Here is a 20,497-nt window from a genome sequence, read left to right on the forward strand (position 1 = left end):
AATTCCATATGAAAGACTGCATATGAGGAAACTACAGTGGTATCTAAAAAGCCTGTGGTGTCAACATTCCCAAGATCTAGAATCAATGTTTCCTATTATACCTTGTCTAAAGATAAGAGTTCCTTTGGTGGGCAGAGGTCTGCCACCAAAACAAGGGACTGCCATTCACTCTACCCCCTGCCGCCCAAACCCTAACAACAGATGCATCAGACTATGCATGGGGGGCTCACTTGGCAGGGCAGTGCCTTCAGTGCAAATGGAACCCAATTCAAATGCACCTGCATGTCAATCAAAAATAAATGTTAGCTGTACAGAATGCTCTGACAGCCTTCAAGGACCACATTCATCCAGGACAATTATTGGTAAAGACAGACAACACCACTATGTGGTACATAAACAAGCAGGGGGGAACCCACTCATACCCTCTTTGCAGACTAGCCATACCTCTGTGAAACACAGCCTTGAGCCACCAAGTGCACGTACAGGCTCAATTCCTGCCAGGAAAGCTAAATACACTGGCAGATGACCTAAGCAGAAATCATTTGGACCCAGACAAGTGGAAACTGGAACCAAAGATATTCAACATGTTGAAAAACAAATGGGGGAGCCCAGAGATAGACCTGTTTGCCTCCCCTCAGGACTACCAATTGGACAAATTCTGCACAAGGACTCCTCACAAACAAGCTTGGAAGGTGGACGCCCTGTCCTTCAACTGGAAAAACCAACTGAAATCAGTTTATGCCTTTCTCCCTCTGCCTCTCCTCTCCAAAGTGCTACTAAAGATCATACAGGATAACCCAAGGACAATAGTGATTGGACCGGACTGGCCATGCCAACACTGGTACCCCCAGCAGTGTGTCACTGCTGGCACCATGGCACCTGCCTCAAGACTCCTGCCCTGCTGTCCCAGCTGTAGGGCCAGATTCTGCACCCACAGCTTCAAACCCTGAACCTTGCAGCCTGGCTAATTACCTGACCTCTCCGTTACCATCTCTCAGTAAGCAAGTGATGGATGTCATTCTGGAGGCAAGACAGCCTAGTGTTAGAAAATCCTATGCTGAAAAATGGAAAAGATTCTGTTCTTGGAGCCAAACTCAGGGGATGGGCACAGCAGTACCCTATTTACCCCATATTCTTCAATACTTAACTGAGATGCTTCACAAGGGCCTTTTCTTTTTCTTCCATCAAAATTCATGCCTCAGCCGTTTCAGCACATTACAACACATAACCACCCATCTTCTCTCATCCACTGCTGAAGCAATTCCTCAGAGGGGCCAAAAACTTAAGACCACCCAGGAGAGCCCCTACTCCAGCCTGGTACCTTAACTTTGTATTGGAAAAGCTCACTCTTCCTCCCTTTGAGCCAGCTGCAAATGCAGAGTTGAAATTCCTTTCTTGGAAAACAGCCTTCCTTCTAGCCATCAATTCAGCAAGAAGGTTGTCTGAATTACAGGCCCTCATGGCAGTGAAGCCTTTCATCATTTTTCATGCGGACAGGGTGTCCCTCAGGACCAATCCTTCTTTCATGCCCAAGGTGGTATCCAGTGTGGCCCTTAATCAGTCCATTCATTTGCCAACCTTCTTCTCTAATCCACAGAACAAAGGGTAATGGATACGGCACTCCTTAGATGTGCACAGACAACTTAGATTTTACTTGGACAGGACTAATCCTCTCAGGAAATCTGAACAGCTGCTGGTGGCATTTGCTGCAGGGGCAGAGGGAAAGGCCATTTCAAAGCAAACCATTTCTAAGTGGATAGGCCATTGCATTCATTTCTGCTATAAGCACCATGGAAAACCTACCCCACAGGAGATAAGACCACATTCAACCAGGGCTGCATCTACCTCTACAGCCTTTATCAGAGGTGTCCCTACCAGGGACATCCTAGAAGCTGCTACCTGGAGTTCTGTACATACCTTCACCAAGCATTACCACTTGCCAATTTTTTTCTAAATCCAGAGATGGCTTTGCCACTGCAGTCTTGCAGGGCCTTTTAGCTGGTCCAAATGCTATCTAATTGCCTCCTCCCATCCTTAGTTTTAGGAATCTACCCAAATGTGATGGCTGCAACAATGAAACACGAAGAACATAGTACAATTGTGTACACTTACCATAAATGTAGTTGTTCGAGTGTATTCACTGCTGCAGTCCTGGTTTCCCTCCCTCCAGCCCCCTGAATTCTGTTGACTGTACATCTATTCTTGTTTACTATACTTAAACCTTTTTGGTGTATGTGCTTTGTTGGAGGTGTAACCTTATATATAATTGCTTCCCATTATGGGGGCACCTGACATCTGTAGCAAGAAAAACTGTTGTAATGGCGTCAACTGCATGCTTTATACCCCTGACTACCTGACGTCATGGAAGATGAGACAGCAACCGACACAGGACCCAAAACTTTGATAGTCAGGCTGACTGAGGTCTACCTGCAAGCAGATAACCCAAATGTGATGACTGCAACAGTGAATACATTCGAACATCCACATTTATGGTAAGTGTACACAACATTTATGGTAAGTGTACACAACTGTACTTTTTCCAGGATACAGATGCAGCTTAGATAGCGACTTATTTGTAATTCATTAATAGAAACAGAACATTTTTTTATTTTATAGAAATAACCAGAAGTTTAGCCATTTTACTTTTCTAATATATAATTATTGTTACAAAATTCAGGTTGACTGTAAATAAACTGATAATTTTAATCCTGTAATGTTATGTCATTATGCCTTCTGTCTTTTCTTTTAGACGGAACTCCATGCTTTTCGTCAACATCCTTGCTTTCATAGCTTCTGCTTTGATGGGACTTTCAAAGATAGCTAATTCCTTTGAAATGCTGATAATTGGAAGATTTATCATTGGCCTTTATTCTGGGCTTTCCACTGGATTTGTGCCAATGTATGTAGGTGAGGTGTCACCGACTGCTCTCCGCGGTGCTTTAGGAACACTTCATCAGCTTGGAGTTGTTATTGGTATTCTCATCGCACAGGTATGGTTCCTTTTGTTGACACTTACTTGGAAGAGATTGCACCGAGTTAAGTCATTTTTTTTAGTTGAAATTACTGCAGGATTACTCTGAGCAAGTTTCACCTTGAGCAGAAAGTCTATATTTAAAACTGTTTGAGCAAAATGGACAAGTTGATAAAATGAACCTTGAAGGTATCGGATCATGTACATGGTGACATACAAAATGTGGTTATGAACTCATGAGACATAGAAAACTGTAGTGGGTAGACAAGGAATATTTATTTGTTTTATTCCCTGATGTTTGTGTTTTGCTGACACGAAGCCATACACTATAGTCTTATTAAAGATGTTGCTTGTGTTTTAGCCTTTGAATTTCATCTCAAATCAAAATTTAAGGAAATTTTAACAAGAAACTATCAAAAGTGTTGTTCATTCTTATAAAGTTTAATGTTCAACACAGAAGCTGAGATTCTCAGACAAGAGCTTCAGAGCTGTACAGCAGTAAATACAAAGATTCCCATAGCACAACATGGCCTGTAGCTGCTTAAATATGAATCAGGGGTTGCATAGTGTTAATAGTTGATGAAACTGGGTGTATATAGTAAATTAGAAGAACAGCATTATGAGGACAACCCATGGTATACAGGTGCAGTGGAGGAGATGCACTGTCATATTCTTGTGGTCAGAATAGTCAACATCACAGAAAATCTACCTGAGTGAGTCTGATCTTCGACAAGCATATGCATGCAATAAAATGCCTCATCACTGACACATGCATGGTGTCAAACAGGCTAACAAGGGTTTCCACATCACTGTTCTAACCCAGTTCATCATACAGATGGGAGGAATGGTTAGGTAACAAATCTAGGAAAGGGGAATAACAGGGGGAAACACACTATGGTAACCATTAAGAAAAGCTGATGGGAGAGGCATATATTTTCCTTTTGGGGTGGGCTCCCTCTTTTCATATAAGAAGGGGGGGGGGTATCTGGGGAAGGTAGTGAAGAATTATTGCTAGAAGAATAGAGAGAAAAGTGAAGGTTGCAATGACACAAACAAAATGCAGACAGTGAAGTGTGGTACTGACCAGAAGGTGGAGATGATAGTGGATGGAAATGACAAGGCACAGTGACTCTTGGCAATGGACAACAAATAAAGTATAAATAGTGACATAAAAGGGTGAGACACATGGATGGGGGATAGGGTATGGTACCTGGCAGATGCTAGACCAGCCCATAGGTCTGATTTTTGGGATTTGGCAGTTGCATTAATTATTTTTATTTTAAATTTGTTTACCGGTAAAGTCAGACTGGGCATATTACCCTTTCTCAATGGAGGCTGGGGAGAAAAGCTTGATTGTTAGTACAATTTTGTATAACATTGGCAAGAAAAAAGCAAAATCAGATATTAAAACAGGTAACAATAACAACAAACAAGTATGGTTACTACAGAGAAGAGGCAAGTAACAATATACATTGGACAACATTATACCTAAAGACAGTTCTTGGTATTGTACTGGATGATCACACATTTATACAATGAGTCGTAACAATGTAAGTAAGTCCAGTTACATTGTGTACAATGTGATAGCACATTAATAAATTAAGTGATGCAAATTTTTTAGAGTGAAAAAACTGAGATCAGAGGTAGGATTAAGCAGTAGGGTTTTTGGGGTCTGGGAAGTTGAGTTGGGGTACAGGTGGGTGGCATGAATCAGTCCACCAAGTCAGTAGCACTTAACAGTGGTGAAACAGCAGTCCTGCTGACAGTGTATTTCAGACATCACCAACCTATGCAACTGACTCCTAGTGACCACAGGGGACCTTTCTAGAATACTATTAGAAATGGAGCATTCACTCCCCTCAAGAGTAGCTGTTCATCCTATTCTAAGGGGGGGGACACTTGGATTGCGTGATTACAGATTGGAGGTACTCAGGGGAAGTGGTCTATTCTCATGGAATGTTATTCCCTAAGGCAGCAGGTTAGTTCACTCTAGCTGAAGAGATGACATCATGTGAGCCTGTAGCAGGATCTGCGGAGTGCAAGTGAAATGTCAAATGTTTTATTCTTGGTAAATGTTTGACTTACAGGTGAAGGAACTCACTATTAGGGACTTCTCTGAAATGCTACTGTCAGGCCTTGTACATACCTGCCAGCACATCACCTCCAATGAGTGTATAGTTGGGAGCAGGCCCTCATTTGCCTCACACCCTATGTAAAGCTAACACACTTTCTGAATCCCTTGTTTAACACTTACAAAGGTCATACAGCTCCCTTCCTATCAAGCTTCTTTTGGGTGAGTCTCCCGTGCCACATGCCTCTCATTTGGGGATTTAGAGAAACTATTGAGGCTTTCTTGCTTTGATTCCATCCCTACCCCCCAATATTTACATGGTATAAACTCATTGGTCTCCTTGATTAGCCCCCCACTGTAGCAAACCTTTAAGGATTCTTTTCTGGAATCTTGGAGGCATGCTCATTCTGCTACTGCAGCCCTCAAGAAGACCTATATTCAGTATATTATCTTGTCCAATTTGGAGTTATTTACTCTCTAAGCATCATGAAACTGATATCTCTGCCATCTGTCTGAGATGACTGTGGTCTGGACCTCACCTTGTTTTCAGAAATTTGCCTTGTTTATGTCTTGCTACATGACAAGGAATCAACAGCTTTGGTAGGTGTGGCAAAAGGGTATAATCTCTGCCATATTGGGGCTTTGGATTCTCATCTGTGTGCCTCATAATCTTTCCTGGTAGAATCGGCAATGTGAAAGTTTGAAGACCTCCCAAAGTCAAAACTTCTCTTCTAGACCTTTTTTTGACTACTCAAGGGGTTTCCTAGGTAGATATGTGCAGTTTGACTTATGAGGATACTGTCTGTTGGTCTGTATGCTCGGGTAATTGCCTGTACAGAATGGTATGATGGAGGTAATTCTTTCAAGAACTGACTCATCTGCAACATTCAAAGCTAACCTTTGGTGAAAGGAGTGCTGCTTGGTTAGGCCTCTCAAGCTGCAGTTAAGGCCCTGCTCAAGATGAAAAGTTAGGCCCTCTTTTTGGTGAAGGGGTTACTCCCTCATCTTCGGCAAAGGGGCTACTGCTTCATATTTGATCTCAGTTTCTTTCAAGAAGAAGAGAAGATGACATTATCACTGTAGGAGGAAAGCAGCCATTAAAGCCTGAGCTCTGATTATAGATTTGTTCTGGTGGGGTAAAGGGGGCTGTGGTGGTCAACCAGGATAAAAGAACAATCATTTGGATTAGTAGAATGAGGCCAAGGCAGTCTCAGCCCACCTTGAGTGGTTGTCTGTATCTCTACAGGGTTCTACTGTAATAGAACTCATGCATTACTTTCAGACTGCACTGATTTCAGCCAGTATCCTGTTTTGTTTTTTAGGTGCAGTATGAAGGCCATTTCTCTTCTTCACCCATAAATGGATGGATTTCCATCTGGTTCTTAGTTTAGGATGCCTTCAGGCCTGAAGGGACTCCTATATACCGTTCAGCCACACTTTTTCAGGAGGCTAGGATGGTGATTAGGTCATGAATCATGTTTCGCAGTGCAGTGGGAGCAACAAAAATTTCCCTTCTTTTTTATCTGGTAGGTACCATTCTTGGCCTGTTCCCTCAGAATCAAGAACTTTCCCAGGAGTTGTCCCTTTTTGCAGAAGCCTTTAAGTGCTATGATGACTGCATGCCTCCCTTGTGGGATGGTCAGATTTTTGTAACCACTGAAGGCTCTTCCCATGGAACATTGCCTATCATGGTCATAGCCGTTTAAGCTGCTGTGTCTTTGCACATGCCTTGTTTAGCTTGTGATCACATAGTTGCCTTTTAGTTGCAGTGTTTTGTGCTTTCCTTATCAGCTGACTAACATTGAGAGGGCTCAGGAGATCTTGGCTTCACAGTTTGCCTGTGGTATAGTTTGCAGTCTGTATCTAGACAATTTTGCATCATATGGGTGGCAATGCAACCGTAGTTTTCTGATGCCATTGCATTACTGCATGTTGCCATAAACTTAGAAGATTCCTCTGTGATTATTCTATTACATTTTTATCCTTCTCTGATGCTAGTCCCTTGTCTTGGAACTAGAGCGTGGTAGGCATTTTCCAGCAAACCTTAGCTGGACCTTACCCTTTCATGGATCTTGCTGTAACTATCAACTGGACCTGTAGAAATAAATCCCATAAGCTCTCTTGTGTTCCTGGGACATTATGCCTCCCCATAAGGGGGAAGAACTTCAACAAGTCAATTGTGATCAACAGTATGGTAGGGCTCCTGGCCCTTTAAGCCATGGAGTCTAGCTTTTCCCATGGCCTTTTTTTGTGATGGTTTGAATCTTGTTTTATAATGTGGCATTAACCCAAATGAGGAGGCATTAAGCCATATCCTTTTATAGAAACTGCTTATTTCTGTAGCTTTTCCTTTTTTTGTTCTTTTTGGGATTTGCATTCTTACCCTCCTCTCTCTTGTGAACGAGATTGTGGCATTTGCCTTAATTTGCTACTCAATTATCTTTTGAAGTTGTGGCCTCTGAAGCTTTTTCTAGCAAAGTATCCTGAAGTGGGGCACTGGGACACTCTGGAGATCATTTGAAGATCATATTCCTCCCCTTTTCCTGATTCCATAAGCTGAAGTGGTAAGGGGAATCGGATGGTTGTGCTCTTCATTTTATAGCTCACATTATTCATGTACATTTGTTACTACTCTTTATGATTCAACACTTCATCTTGGAGTCCAGGGAAGAAAGACCAAACTCATTTGTAGTGCCATTTAATGTTCAAACAGGGTTAAGGATTTGGAATTCTAGGACTTCAGAAGTATAGAAACTCCCCAAGTTCCTCATATCAGTGACACCCACCTCTACCTTAGGGCTTTGCTCAGGGCATGTTTCCAACTGGCTCACTACAGGAGGAACTTGAAGCATGTAGAAAACTCAACTATCTATTTAGAAATGGTTATTAGACTGGGAGAGTGGTACACTCGGGTGGTGGCTTGCTGCAGGTTTCCTTTTTTTTATTTTTTGAAACACCTTTATTGAATTATCACTTGTGACATATGCAAATTTACATTGATATAAAAGCAATAAAACTGTATTAACAAATTCACATTTACAAACATTATGCTTCATATATATTGCTATATATCATATAACCTAAGCAACATTACATAAATTATTCAGTTCATGCCAATTTTTTAAAACAAGAAATGTCTTTATTAAACGATCGCTTACAACATAGTCAGTCATGCATTTATATAAATAAAAACAATCCACACCAACAGAACCATACTGACACACTCCCAGTTGCAAACATTATGCATCACTTGTAATCTACCCAATCATTTTCAAACATTACATAGCTCATTTAAGTCCTGACTTCTTTTAAACCTCATTCCTCCCCTGTATGTATTGTTCCTGCAATTCCCGTTTTTTTTTCCAATGTAGTTTTTTTCTACCCTTTTCTAAAGATCTAATTTCCAGTTGTTTATCTCTGTTTACTATATTCACAAACTCTAGTACAGTTGGTTTAGACTTTGATTTCCATTTTCTAGTAATTGCTTTTTTGGCAACCAATATAATTAGACACAGCAAGGCATTACCATATCTAGGCAATTCTGATTCTGTATCATAGCTCAAAAAATCACCTCCCTTACACCAATCTGCCCATCCAGCATCTCTGACAGTACATCCCACAGGGAATCCTTAAAGTCTGCCAACTTACTACACTCCCATAATATATGTTCTCAATTACCTTTTTCTTCCTCATCACACCTCCAATATTTACTGTCTACCTGAGGAAAAATTCTCTGGAGTCTACTTGGGGTATAAAATATCTATGTAAAGATTTCCAAGCAAAATTCTTAAGTCTTCTAGATTTTGTTGCATATTTGGGAAACATACATGTGTCCTCCAGTTGTTTCTTTTGAATTGCTTATCCAGTCTCTCTTCCCAGTACTTTCTAACCTCCTCTAATTGATTCTTATAGTTATCATGCAATATTTTATATGCTCTACTGATTATTACTTTTGTAATTGCAGCTTCTGTTCTAGATTATACTAAAAGCTCTGCTAGTGCTGGTCTTTTATTTATGGCCCCCTGTTTCTTTCTCTTTGCCTATACTGTGGTATCAGCCCTTGATAGGGAAGGCAATCTCTAACCTGCAGTCCAAATAAATTCATAGTGTCTTCCCATTCTGTCATCTTTCCCTCTCTATTTATTTGCTCCCAATACCTTGGTTCCTTTGCCAGTTTTCTCCAATAAACTTCAGCCCCCTCTTGCCTATTGTCTACATCCCTAATTGCAGTCAACCTTATCAGAGCCTTGTGTTTTAATAGGAATTTGTAGCCAGTCTTCTGCCTTTTGTTTCCTGGCAGAGGAAAGGATTATAATCTCACTTTACGTGAAAGAGCAACTCCCTTGGGAGTGTTACGTCTGAGTCCCCTTTGTAAGACTCACTACTCTGGAGTGCTTGAACTTCATGTTCTACAGGCTTGCATGCCCACCACTGGGTCTACAGGTTCATCTTTGGACTGAACTCCCATGTTCTTCGTGTTTCACTGTTGCAGTCATTATGTTGCAGTCATTACATTTGGGTAATCTGCTGGCAGGTTGCCCTCAGTTGGCCTGAATTCCAAAGTCTTGGGTCCTGCGTCGGTTGCTGTCTTCTCTTCCATGACGTCAGGTCGTCAGGGGTATAAAACATGCAGCCGACGCTATTTTCTTTAGTCTTTCTTGCCGCGCTGTGCCTGAAGCAGAAGCATTTCGCAAGTGCTGGTCGGCCGACTACTGAAATATTCGAGTTTGAGTTTCAGAACCGAAGTCTTCACTAAAGCTAAGCACCCCGTTGGGGAAACTTTTTTCTTGCTTTTTACCAATGTCAGAAAAAGTTAATAATTGTATTACTTGTGGGAAGCAAATACCTCATAAGGATTTCCATTTATACTGTATTCCTTGCCTAGGCCCTGATCACATCGTGCCTGGCTGTCGGTTTTGTGCTAGATTTAACCAAGGCACTATTAAGCGTCGGTATATTTTTGCATCAAAGTATTTTGGAAACAGATTTAACTACCCAGAAATGTCATCAGATAGCAATCCGACTACCGGAGTACATAAAAAATGCAAAGAAAAGGACAGAGAAAGGCAGTCGAGATCCAAAACTGACGACAAAGCTTCTCCTAAGCCAGTCGCTGGTTCTCCAGTACTCAGTGAGGCACTTTTGCAGCCCCTGATACCCGCTACCTTCGAGTCGCAGGCCTCTACCGACACACATGTGGAGTCCGGCATGCCGCAAGATTCTCAAAGTATTGTACCGACAGATGTATCTCCCTCAGATGGGTCTGGAGCCTCTGAGCAGGCACCGGCTTCTGAGGGTGTATTCAGACCTCAACATTTGTATATCAAACCGACGACAGCTGCAAAATCAAAGCCAAAAGCAACTTCTAAAACTAAAAAAACGATGCCTGAGCCATGTGCACAGGCCTCTATGCCTAAAAAACAGATGATCAAAATGGCTGAAGACCTTATTACCTTGATCAGGGGTACCCATCCCCCTCCAGATAAGAGGCCTAGGCAAGACAGTGATTATGAATCTTCAGATCAGGTTTCTATTTTTTCTGATTCCTCTTCTGATCAGGAATTATCTTTACCTCCCTATGAGGATTCTGATGCTGAGGAGTCTATTCCATCTCCATCTCCTCCTGAGGATTATTCATTTGGAGAAACCTTGCATACTTTGAGGGAGCATTTTCACTGGGAGAGCCAAGACTTCTCAGAATCAGAAAAGAGGCACAGGGATTTCCTTCTTCTCCCTCAGCACAAACCTTTAGCCATTCCCCCTGTTTTAGACATTGTGGATGGTGTGTTTTTGGAGTCAAGCCTGACCCCTGACTCCTTACCTCCAGCTCCCAGTAAGCCTGACAGATATTGCAGGGTCCCTGACTCACATAATTTTTTATTTAGAAACCCTGCTGCTGATCCTGAAACTATTTCACAGGGTCCAAAGGGAGTTAAGGCTTCAACAGCAAAAAATCCTACTGACAGAGATTCAAGGGCACTGGACAGATGGAGAAAAAAGGTTTATACATCTGCAACCTTGGCAGTCAGGGCCTTAAACTGTCAATTTCATATGCTTAAGTACCAACAACATGTTATGGGATTGCTGAAACAGGAAATTATGTTGATTTCAGAATGTGCAGAAAATAAATAATTGCAGGAAAGCATACTTTGCAATGTGGTTTTGATTCTTTAGAGGCCTCCTGCAGGGCCGCAGTTGCTGGCTCTATGATTAGGAGGCATGCCTGGTTAAAGGAACAAAATTTGCCTGATCATGTTAAAGCTAAATTGCTAGATGCACCTTTACAACATGACTCTGTGTTTGGTATTAAGGCAGAAGAGGTTTTAAAGAAAATGGAAGACAAAGCTAAGTCTATGTAAACTGTTCTCAAAGGGGCAAATCCAGATGCCCTAAGGGTTCCAGATACCAGGCGCAAGACTCATACAGGTCAAACCAATGGGGCGCATCCATCTCCAAATCTGGAGGAGATAAAGTTCAAACCTACAGAAAGCAATCCCAATGACTTCCCTCTGCCTACACCAAGCACTTATCTTTTGGCAGCACCCATAGGGGGAAAATTAGCACTTTTTGCACAAAATTGGCAGTTAATAACCCAGGACAAGTGGGTACTAAACATCGTATCACAGGGATACAGATTCCATTTCCACACTCTGCCAATGGCAAATGGTTGGCCAGATCTGCCAAAAAATCAATGGGCAGAGGCACAGAAACAGGTTACGTCCCTCATGGATATAGGGGCCATACAGACAGTACCAGAACAGGAAAAAGGACAAGGTTTTTACTCAAGACTGTTCTTGGTGCCCAAAAAGGATAAGGCCTGGTGGCCAATACTGGATTATCCATTTTGAACACATACCTGGACATTCCAAAATTCAAAATGCTGACTTTGCAGCAGCTTCTGCCCATGCTGGGCCAGAAAGCTTGGCTGGTGACTTTAGACCTAAAAGAGGCATACCTGCATGTCCCAATAAGACAGTCGTGCAGAAGATACCTCAGATTCAAGGCTGGCTCATTGCATTACCAATTCTCTGCACTGCCCTTTGGCTTATCTACTTTGCCCAGGGTCTTTACAAAGTGCCTAGCACCAGTAATTGCATTTTGAAGACAAAAAATATACAAATATATCCTTACTTGGACAACTGTCTCATTCAAGCAGAGAACAAGGACACTCTTCTTCGACACCTGGCATTTGTGAAAAGGCTTCTAACATGCCTAGGGTACACAATAAACGAAAAGAAATCACAAATGGTACCCTCTCAAAAGATAACATTCCTGGGTGCAAGCTTGAATACAACTGCCCAGATGGCTTACCTCACACCAGACAAACAAAGGCAACTGACTACTTACTTCAAACTGATGGCAACAAAAGCCCAGTCCTCTGCAAGACAAATTCTGCAGGCTCTGGGCTTCATGGCATCCTGCATCCTACTAATTCCATATGTAAGACTGCATATGAGGAAACTTCAATGGTACCTAAAAAGTTTATGGAGTCAACATTCTCACAGTCTGGAAACAATGATTCCTCTCATTCCCTGCCTGCAACAAGAGTTTCTATGGTGGGCAAGGGCCTGTCACCAAAACATGGGACGGCCCATCACTCTACCCCCTGCCAGCCAAACCTTAACAACAGACGCATCAGATTATGCCTGGGGGGCCCACATGGCAGGAAGATGCTTTCAGGGCATATGGGCACCAAAGCAAATGCATCTACATATCAACCAGAAAGAGATGCTAGCTGTTCAAAATGCCCTAACAGCCTTCAAGGGCTTACTTCATCCAGGACAACTACTGATAAAGACGGACAACACCACAGTCATGTGGTATATAAACAAGCAAGGGGGCACACACTCGTACCCCCTTTGCAGATTAGCCATGGCATTGTGGGACACAGATTTGACCTACCAAATACATCTTCAAGCTCAATTCCTGCCAGGAAAACAAAACACTCTGGCAGACGATTTAAGCAGAAACCTTATGGATCCTCACGAGTGGAAACTAAATTCATAAGTCTTCAGCATGATAACAGAGAAATGGGGAAGCCCAGACATAGATCTATTTGCCTCTCCTCAAAATTATCAATTGAAAAGATTCTGCACAAGGACTTATCACAGACAAGCATGGAAAGTGGACGCCCTATCCTTCAGTTGGAAAAACCTATCAGTTTTTGCCTTTCCTCCTCTGCCTCTTCTACCCAAGGTCCTCCTAAACGTCAGACAAGAGAAGCCAAAGATTATATTAATTGCCCGGACTGGCCCCGTCAATACCGGTACCCAATCCTAAGGAACTTGTCTCAATACCCAGCTTGGACCTTGCCTCAAAGACCACAACTACTGTCCCAGCAAAACAATCAGATCCTGCACAATCAACTACAGACTCTGAACCTGGCAGCATGGCTAATCATGTAACCATACAAACGACACCTCTCAGTAAAGCTGTGATGGATGTCATTTTTTAAGCCAGAAGGCCTAGTACTAGAAAATCTTATGCTGACAAATGGAAGAGATTCTGTGCTTGGAATCAAGCACAAGGAACTGATACAGCAGAACCACATATTCCTCAGATATTACAATACTTTACTGAGATGCTTGACAAAGCCCTATCTTTCTCATCAATCAAAATCCATGCCTCTGCCATTTCGGCTCATTACAATACAGAGACACCAATCTTTTCTCATCCTTTACTAAAGCAGTACCTTACAGGAGCCAAAAATTTATGGCCTCCTAGAAGATCACCACTACCTGCATGGGACCTCAATTATGTGTTGGAAAAGCTCACCCTGCCTCCATTTGAACCAGCTGCTACCGCTGACATAAAGTTCTTATCATGGAAGACAGCTCTGCTACTAGCAATTACTTCAGCAAGAAGAGTTTCAGAGCTACAGGCCCTCATAGCTGTAGAGTCATTTATCATATATCACCCAGAAAGGGTGTCTCTGAGGACAAATCCTACTTTTATGCCGAAGGTGGTTTCCAGTATGGCTCTTAACCAAACAATTCATCTGCTAACTTTTTATCCAAGTCCACAGAACAAAGTGGAGACAATTCTGCATTCCTTGGATGTACACAGGCAGCTAAGATTCTAGTTGAGCAGGACTAAAGCTCTAAGAAAAACTGAGCAATTACTAGTGTCATATGCTGCAGGATCAGAAGGAAAGGCTATTTCAAAGCAGACAATTTCAAAGTGGATAAGCCACTGCATCCGTTTCTGCTGCTTACACCATGGTAAACCTGTGCCCAAGGGCATTAGGTCTCATTCCACCAGAGCTGCAGCTACTTCAGCAGCCTTTCTCAGAGGAGTGGCAACCAAAGACATTCTAGAGGCTGCTACTTGGAGTTCTGTTCACACCTTTACAAAGCATTACCGTTTGCCTCTCTACTCTAAGTCCAGGGCTGGCTTTGCCACTGCAGTGCTGCAGGGCTTTATAGCCGCACCTAATGCTGTTTAGCTCCAGCCTCCCAATCATAGCTTTAGGATTCTACCCAAATGTAATGACTGCAATAGTGAAACACGAAGAACATAGTACAGTTGTGTACACTTACCATAAATGTAGATGTTCATGTGTATTCACTGTTGCAGTCCAGGTTACCCTCCCGCCATCCCCCTGTCATTCTAAAGTTTATCTTTCCTTCTCTATCTTCTACAACCTATGTGGTGTATTTGCTTGTAGATGAAGGTAAGGTTTATATTGATGCATGTATATTTATATTTATATATATATATATCCTATTGCTACCTTTTTTGGGGGCACCTGACATCGGAGGCAAAAAAAACTAAAGAAAATGGTGTCGGCTGCATGTTTTATACTCCTGACGACCTAATGTCATGTAAGAGAAGACAGCAACCGATGCAGGACCCAAGACTTTGGAATTCAGGCTGACTGAAGGCAACCTGCCAGCAGATTACCCAAATGTAATTACTGCAACAGTGAATACACTCAAACATCTACATTTATGGTAAGTGTACACAACTGTACTTTCCTAGTAACAGTATCTTGTGAGAATGAATCTAGAGTTCAGTTCCCCTGCTGCGGGGATCGCGTTCATCTCATTTCTGGGACCTGCTACCCCAACAATTATTCACCTTCTGTGAAGGCACTCTCAATGTCATGCCATGTTTTGACATCAGAAACTGTTTCTTGAGCTAAATCCTGTAGCATATTCCTTTTTCTTCAAATATGCATATATGTTTGTTTTTTAGCATGTACTTGTATCTGTAAATATGTTTAGTTCGTGTCTTATGTGATCCTATTCATCCGGGTTGTAACTGCAAATGGTCCATTGAATTCAGCACACTACTTTGGTAAACAAATACTGTTTTTTTTTCTTTGAACAAGTCCATTCTTCTTCTTCCTGTTTCTTGTAGTGGCAGAACTGTGGAAGAGAGTGGGCTCTTCACTTCTTGATGAAATACCACCCATTAATTTTCTCTGAGTTGGGTGTATTCATTTGGTTAGATGGCTCAGTGGTCCATCTCCGTTGTTCTTTCAAAAGAAGGGCTCACAGTTGCCTCATAATCACTTTTTAATGGTTTGACATCTGTGCCTCCTTAATTCATCCCCAGTACCATTTTCTACAGTTAACGTTTGCTCCTTTCTTGGGTGAAATGCCTCCTGGACTTCTTTTAAAATGTCCTGTTGCAGAGATGGGAACTTAAACTACTTGGTGAGTTGTATCTCTTTCTCCAACTTAATTTGCCATGAATATGACTGTAGGAGTTAGGATTCTCTTGGCAAGGCTGTTTCCACAATTCAGACTTCTGAACTCTGTTCCAGTGCAGGCTGTGGTTCCCTCCAACATGGTCGATTAATGGTTAGGGATCAACCTAACTGCATATCACATCAAGGATGTCTTTGAGGTCATGCGTAACAGATATGTTTGGCATGTTCTTACTGAATAAGCTGATGTATGGCAGGACCCTCCTTGGCCTTCCCCCATCCTTCTGAAGGAGGGCAGCCCCTTTAGCCACCTTTGCTGTAAGTCAAGTAGTTATACAGTGTTGTATGGTGTCAGTGGTGCACAAGGTAGGGAACTTACTTTTGGTGCAGAAGGCTGTAGTTTCTATTCCCACACCAGGTTGATGGAGTGCTGACACTGTACTGTAGCATAAGGGGGATGCTGCACTCCCGAGTGTGCCATCCTTCAGATGAGATTTTATATTGAGGCCACATCTGTCTGAGTTGGTGGTAGCTCAGGTGGATGCAAAAGATCCCATGGCACATATCAAAAAAGGTAGGGGAAGTTCATTGATACCCTGGCCAGATTTCCCTACTAGTATAAATACCATCTCAGGAATCCCCTGAATCGAATCTTTTAGCCTTGTGGAACAAATCCAGTCAGTAAGGGATTGATAAAGTAAAAAAACAAATATTCTTTGTTGTTTCTTGATTTTCATGAAGTTAATCACTAGAGACTTGAGGTTGTACTGCTAGGTCTGGGTGCAAGCATTATTATGATGACAGGGCACGATACCATAAAATGTATCTTTAGGCATGCTGCTTTCCCCAAGCAGAGGAACATCCTTCAGAAGAAGATGCCAAATTCTGATAGGTGGAGAGGATGAATGACACTGCAGGAACCATCAAAGACGGTCCTCTCAACAATCATTTAATGTGCTATGCTATCTGTTATGTTGGACAACTGTACAAAGAATTAGTAATAAACATGGAGCCACATTGCCAGTTCCAAAATGTGTAGATGGCACTTTTAGTTCAGAGTCATGTGCAGTCTGACAAATGTTGTTAAATTCCATCCATCATCTTAAGTATTCAGTTAAAAAGGTAAAGTACCATGCAGCTACACTGGAGAATATACTATGTTCTTCATGTTTCACTGTTGCAGTCATCACACTTGGGTTATCCTGCCAGGGGTAGCCCTCATTTGGCCTGAATACCAGAGGCTTGGTATTTCTGCGTCAGTTGCTGTCACTCCAGGACTGACGTCAGGTCATTAGTGGTATAAAATGAGGCAGCCAACACCATTACATCAGTCTTTCTTGCTGAGGAGCCTGAAGCAGAAGCAGTTCACACGTGCCGGTCAGCCACTACCTGAGTTTCGTTTCCGAATTGAAGTTGAAGTCTTCTAAAGGCCGCTACCTGAGTTTCATTTCTGAATTGAAGTTGAAGTCTTCTAAAGCTAAGTACCCTGTTGAGGATCCTTTTTTCTTGCTCTAACCGATGTCAAAAAAGTTAACAATTGTCTCACCTGTGGAAAGCAAATACCACACCAAGACTTCCATTCTTACTACGTCACTTGTTTAGGCCCTGACCATGACATCCCTCACTGTTGCTTTTGTGCTTTGTTTAACGCCAGAACTATATGTTGTCGGGCTGTTATTGTAGCTAAATATTTTCTCTATTGATCTCCGTATTCTGAAATGGCTTTGATCTTTCGAAAAAACGTAAGGATAAAGACAGAGACAGACTGCACAGGTCCAAAACTGCTAACAATGCTTCCGTTAAGTTAGTCGCAAGTTTGCCGGTCCTCAGGTGCTTTTGCAGCCCCTGATGCCCTCTTCTGTGGATTCGCAGGCCACTACTGAGACCTGTTCGGAATCCGGTTGCCGCGAGACTCTTCTTTAACTAAGATCCTGCGGATGTTTCTACCTTGGATGGGTGCGAAGCTGCTGAGCAGGCACTGGCTTCCGAGGAAGTTCTTTGCACTACAAATACTCAACACAAACCGACAACTTCTTTCACGTCTTCAGTTCTTTCTAAAACTACCGAGTTTCTAAGGCCCAGGGTATGAACTATGCCTAAAAACCAACGACCCAAGCTCAGGCACCTGCTTCCATGCCTCAGTCTCAAATGCTTAAAATGGCAGAAGACCTTATCATGCTTATTAGGGGAAGCCAGCCTACCCCTTCCAAAAGAAAAAATGAGACTTGTCCCCAGCAGTTTTATCTGACCAAGAGTCCGATGACTCTGAGGTTTCTAAATATGAAGACATGCAACATCTATCTGCTTATGAGGATTCAAATGCAGAGGAATCCATTCCTTCTGCCTCTCCTCCAGAGGATTTTTCATTTGGTGAATCCCTACATACTTCAAAGGGAGCATTTCCAATGGAAATGTCAGGACTATCCTCAGTCCAAAAAGAGACTCTGGGAATTCTTAGACTTACCACAGCACAGACCTTTAGCCATTCCTCCTGTCTTGGATGTTGCGGATTGTATCTTTATGGAATCCAGTTTGACTCCTGGCACCCTTCCTCCTGCTCCCAGGAAACCTGACAGGTATTACAGAATCTTGACTGTCACAAATTTCTTTTCAAAAATCCTACTGCTGACCCAGAGGTAATCCCTCAAGGACCTAAAGGAATAAAAGCAACCACAGCTAGGAATCCACCCCCTCGGTCAGGGATTCCCGAGCTTTAGACAGATGGGGTAAAAAAAGTATACACCTCTGCTACTCTTGTCATTAGAGCACTAAACTGTCAGTTCCACATGCTGAAATACCAGCAACATACCATGGAACTCCTGAAACAAAAAATATCTACCTTACCTGCTTGTGCAGAAAATAAAAAATACAGGAACTTATGCATTCTGCAAGCCAAGTTACTAAACACACTTTGCAATGTGGCTTTGATGCTCTAGAAGCATCTTGCAGGGCAGCAGTCATAGGTTCTGTACTTAGAAGGCATGCTTGATTTAAGGAACAGACCTTGCCAGACCATGTCAAATCAAAACTTTTGGACGCACCATTGAACAAAGACAATTTGTTTGGTACCAAGGCAGAAGAGTTCTTAAAAAAGAAGGAAGCAAAAGCTAAATCTATGCAGACAGTTAAAGACTTCTTACAGGTCCAGCCTCCAAGGTTCAGTAGGCATTGCCCCACCAAGTACTGGTCCTTTCTGGCCCCCTCCAGGCCAGCTCAGACAAGACCTAAGGGAAGCAGACCCCCAGACAGCAGTCCCAGGGAATTGCAGAGGTCTAAGCAATGGAGTTCCTCCACTTCAAAAACAGGGAGCCCTAAGCCACCCCCTTATGAAAAGAACTCACAATGACTTTACACCTCCACCCCTTTCCTCTGCCCACCTGCTTGTGCCCCCAGGAGGAAAACTCTCCTCCATGCAAAAAACTGGGCCTCGATTACCAACGACCAATGGGCCCTCAACATAATGTCCCATGGATACAAATTTTATTTCCACACTCTACCAACCTCAAAAGGGTTCCCAGATCTTCCTCTGAACCAGTGAGCAGAGGCCAAAAAACAAGTCCATTTCCTGCTCTCCATGAGGGCAATACAGCCTGTTCCTGTAGATCAGATAGGCCAAGGTTTCTATTCCAGGCTTTTCCTGGTACCCAGAAAAGAGGGCACCTGGCCCCCACTTCTTGATCTATCAATTCTAAGCACCTTCCTGGTGATACCAAAATTCAAAATACTCACCCTCCAGCAGCTTCTTCCTATGCTTTCCAAGAATGCTTGGTTAGTCACCCTAGACCTAAAAGAGGAATTTCTACACATCCCAATCAGGGATTCTTGCAAGAAATATATGTTTCAGGGCAGGGTCATTGCACTTTCAGCTCTCTGCGCTTCTGTTTGGCTTATCCACTGCTCCCAGAGTTTTCACAAAATGCATGGCTCTAGCCATTGCTTTTTGCAGACAAAGGAATATTTATTTATTTATTTATTATTTATTCCAGTTGGTGACCCGGGAGGTCCACTGGGCTCAAGAGCCTGTTTTCAGTGGAGGCCCGGGGAGAAAAGCTCCACAGTACAATGTTACATCATAATGAAAATACAAGTAAAATATACAAAAACTTAAAATACAAAGAAAAAAAAATATTTGTTTTAAAGTCAAAATAGGTGGAATTCCACAGACAGTTGGTAAAAGTATTCAATACTGAAGTCATTCATAGTTAAGTAACTAGGATGTTAAAAGAGTATTGTCCTGGAGGATGAGCGGCATTAAGCATAAGGTTGGAAGCAAATAAATTAGTTACATTAACAATGTAGGATGAAGGGTGAAATTAGCAATGTATGAAGTTTAGCTGGGAGAGAAGGAAGATGAGAGTTTGGGAGGTAAAGAATGAAGAGTGCAGTTACATTTTCTTTGAGTTTGTAGGTAGCAATGGAGTTGTTTTGAAGGAGTAAAGTTTGTCACATGTCCTCAGAGTAGAGGGCAAGGCGTTCCATTTTTTAGCTAGAGAAAAGGAGAGTAGAAGTTGACCAGCTGGGCGCATGGGTTTGTGGATGGAAATAAGGTTTTGGTGAGAAGATCTAAGGGGTCTGGGTGGTGTATATGGTTGAAGAATATTGGATAGTGTGGGGCAGCTGGTAGGTTGGAATATTAGTTTGTGGGTAGAGACAATTTGGAGGTAGTCTAGTTGATTAGGGAGATAAAGCCAATTTAAAGTTTGTATGGAGGTGCAGTGATGAGAGAGGGGATTTGACTTGGTGGCGAATTTGGAGATTTTATTGTAGCATACTTCCAGTTTAGAGGTTAGGGTGGAAGATA

At 42.4% G+C, this 20,497-nt stretch overlaps 1 protein-coding gene across 1 annotated transcript in view; it reads left to right on the forward strand.

Moving 5' to 3' along the window:
• The window catches only part of SLC2A1 (solute carrier family 2 member 1), a 582,025-nt gene that overhangs the window by 438,254 nt on the left and 123,274 nt on the right, over window positions 1–20,497 (forward strand). The window contains exon 4 of the mRNA XM_044063044.1: window positions 2,750–2,990. Coding sequence (XP_043918979.1) covers window positions 2,750–2,990 — 241 coding nt within the window. The remainder of the gene's footprint in view (window positions 1–2,749; window positions 2,991–20,497) is intronic.

This window comes from Protopterus annectens, chromosome 2.part1 (assembly GCF_019279795.1).
Source record: "Protopterus annectens isolate FY-2018-M chromosome 2.part1, PAN1.0, whole genome shotgun sequence".
NCBI classification, from domain to species: Eukaryota; Metazoa; Chordata; order Ceratodontiformes; family Protopteridae; genus Protopterus; species Protopterus annectens.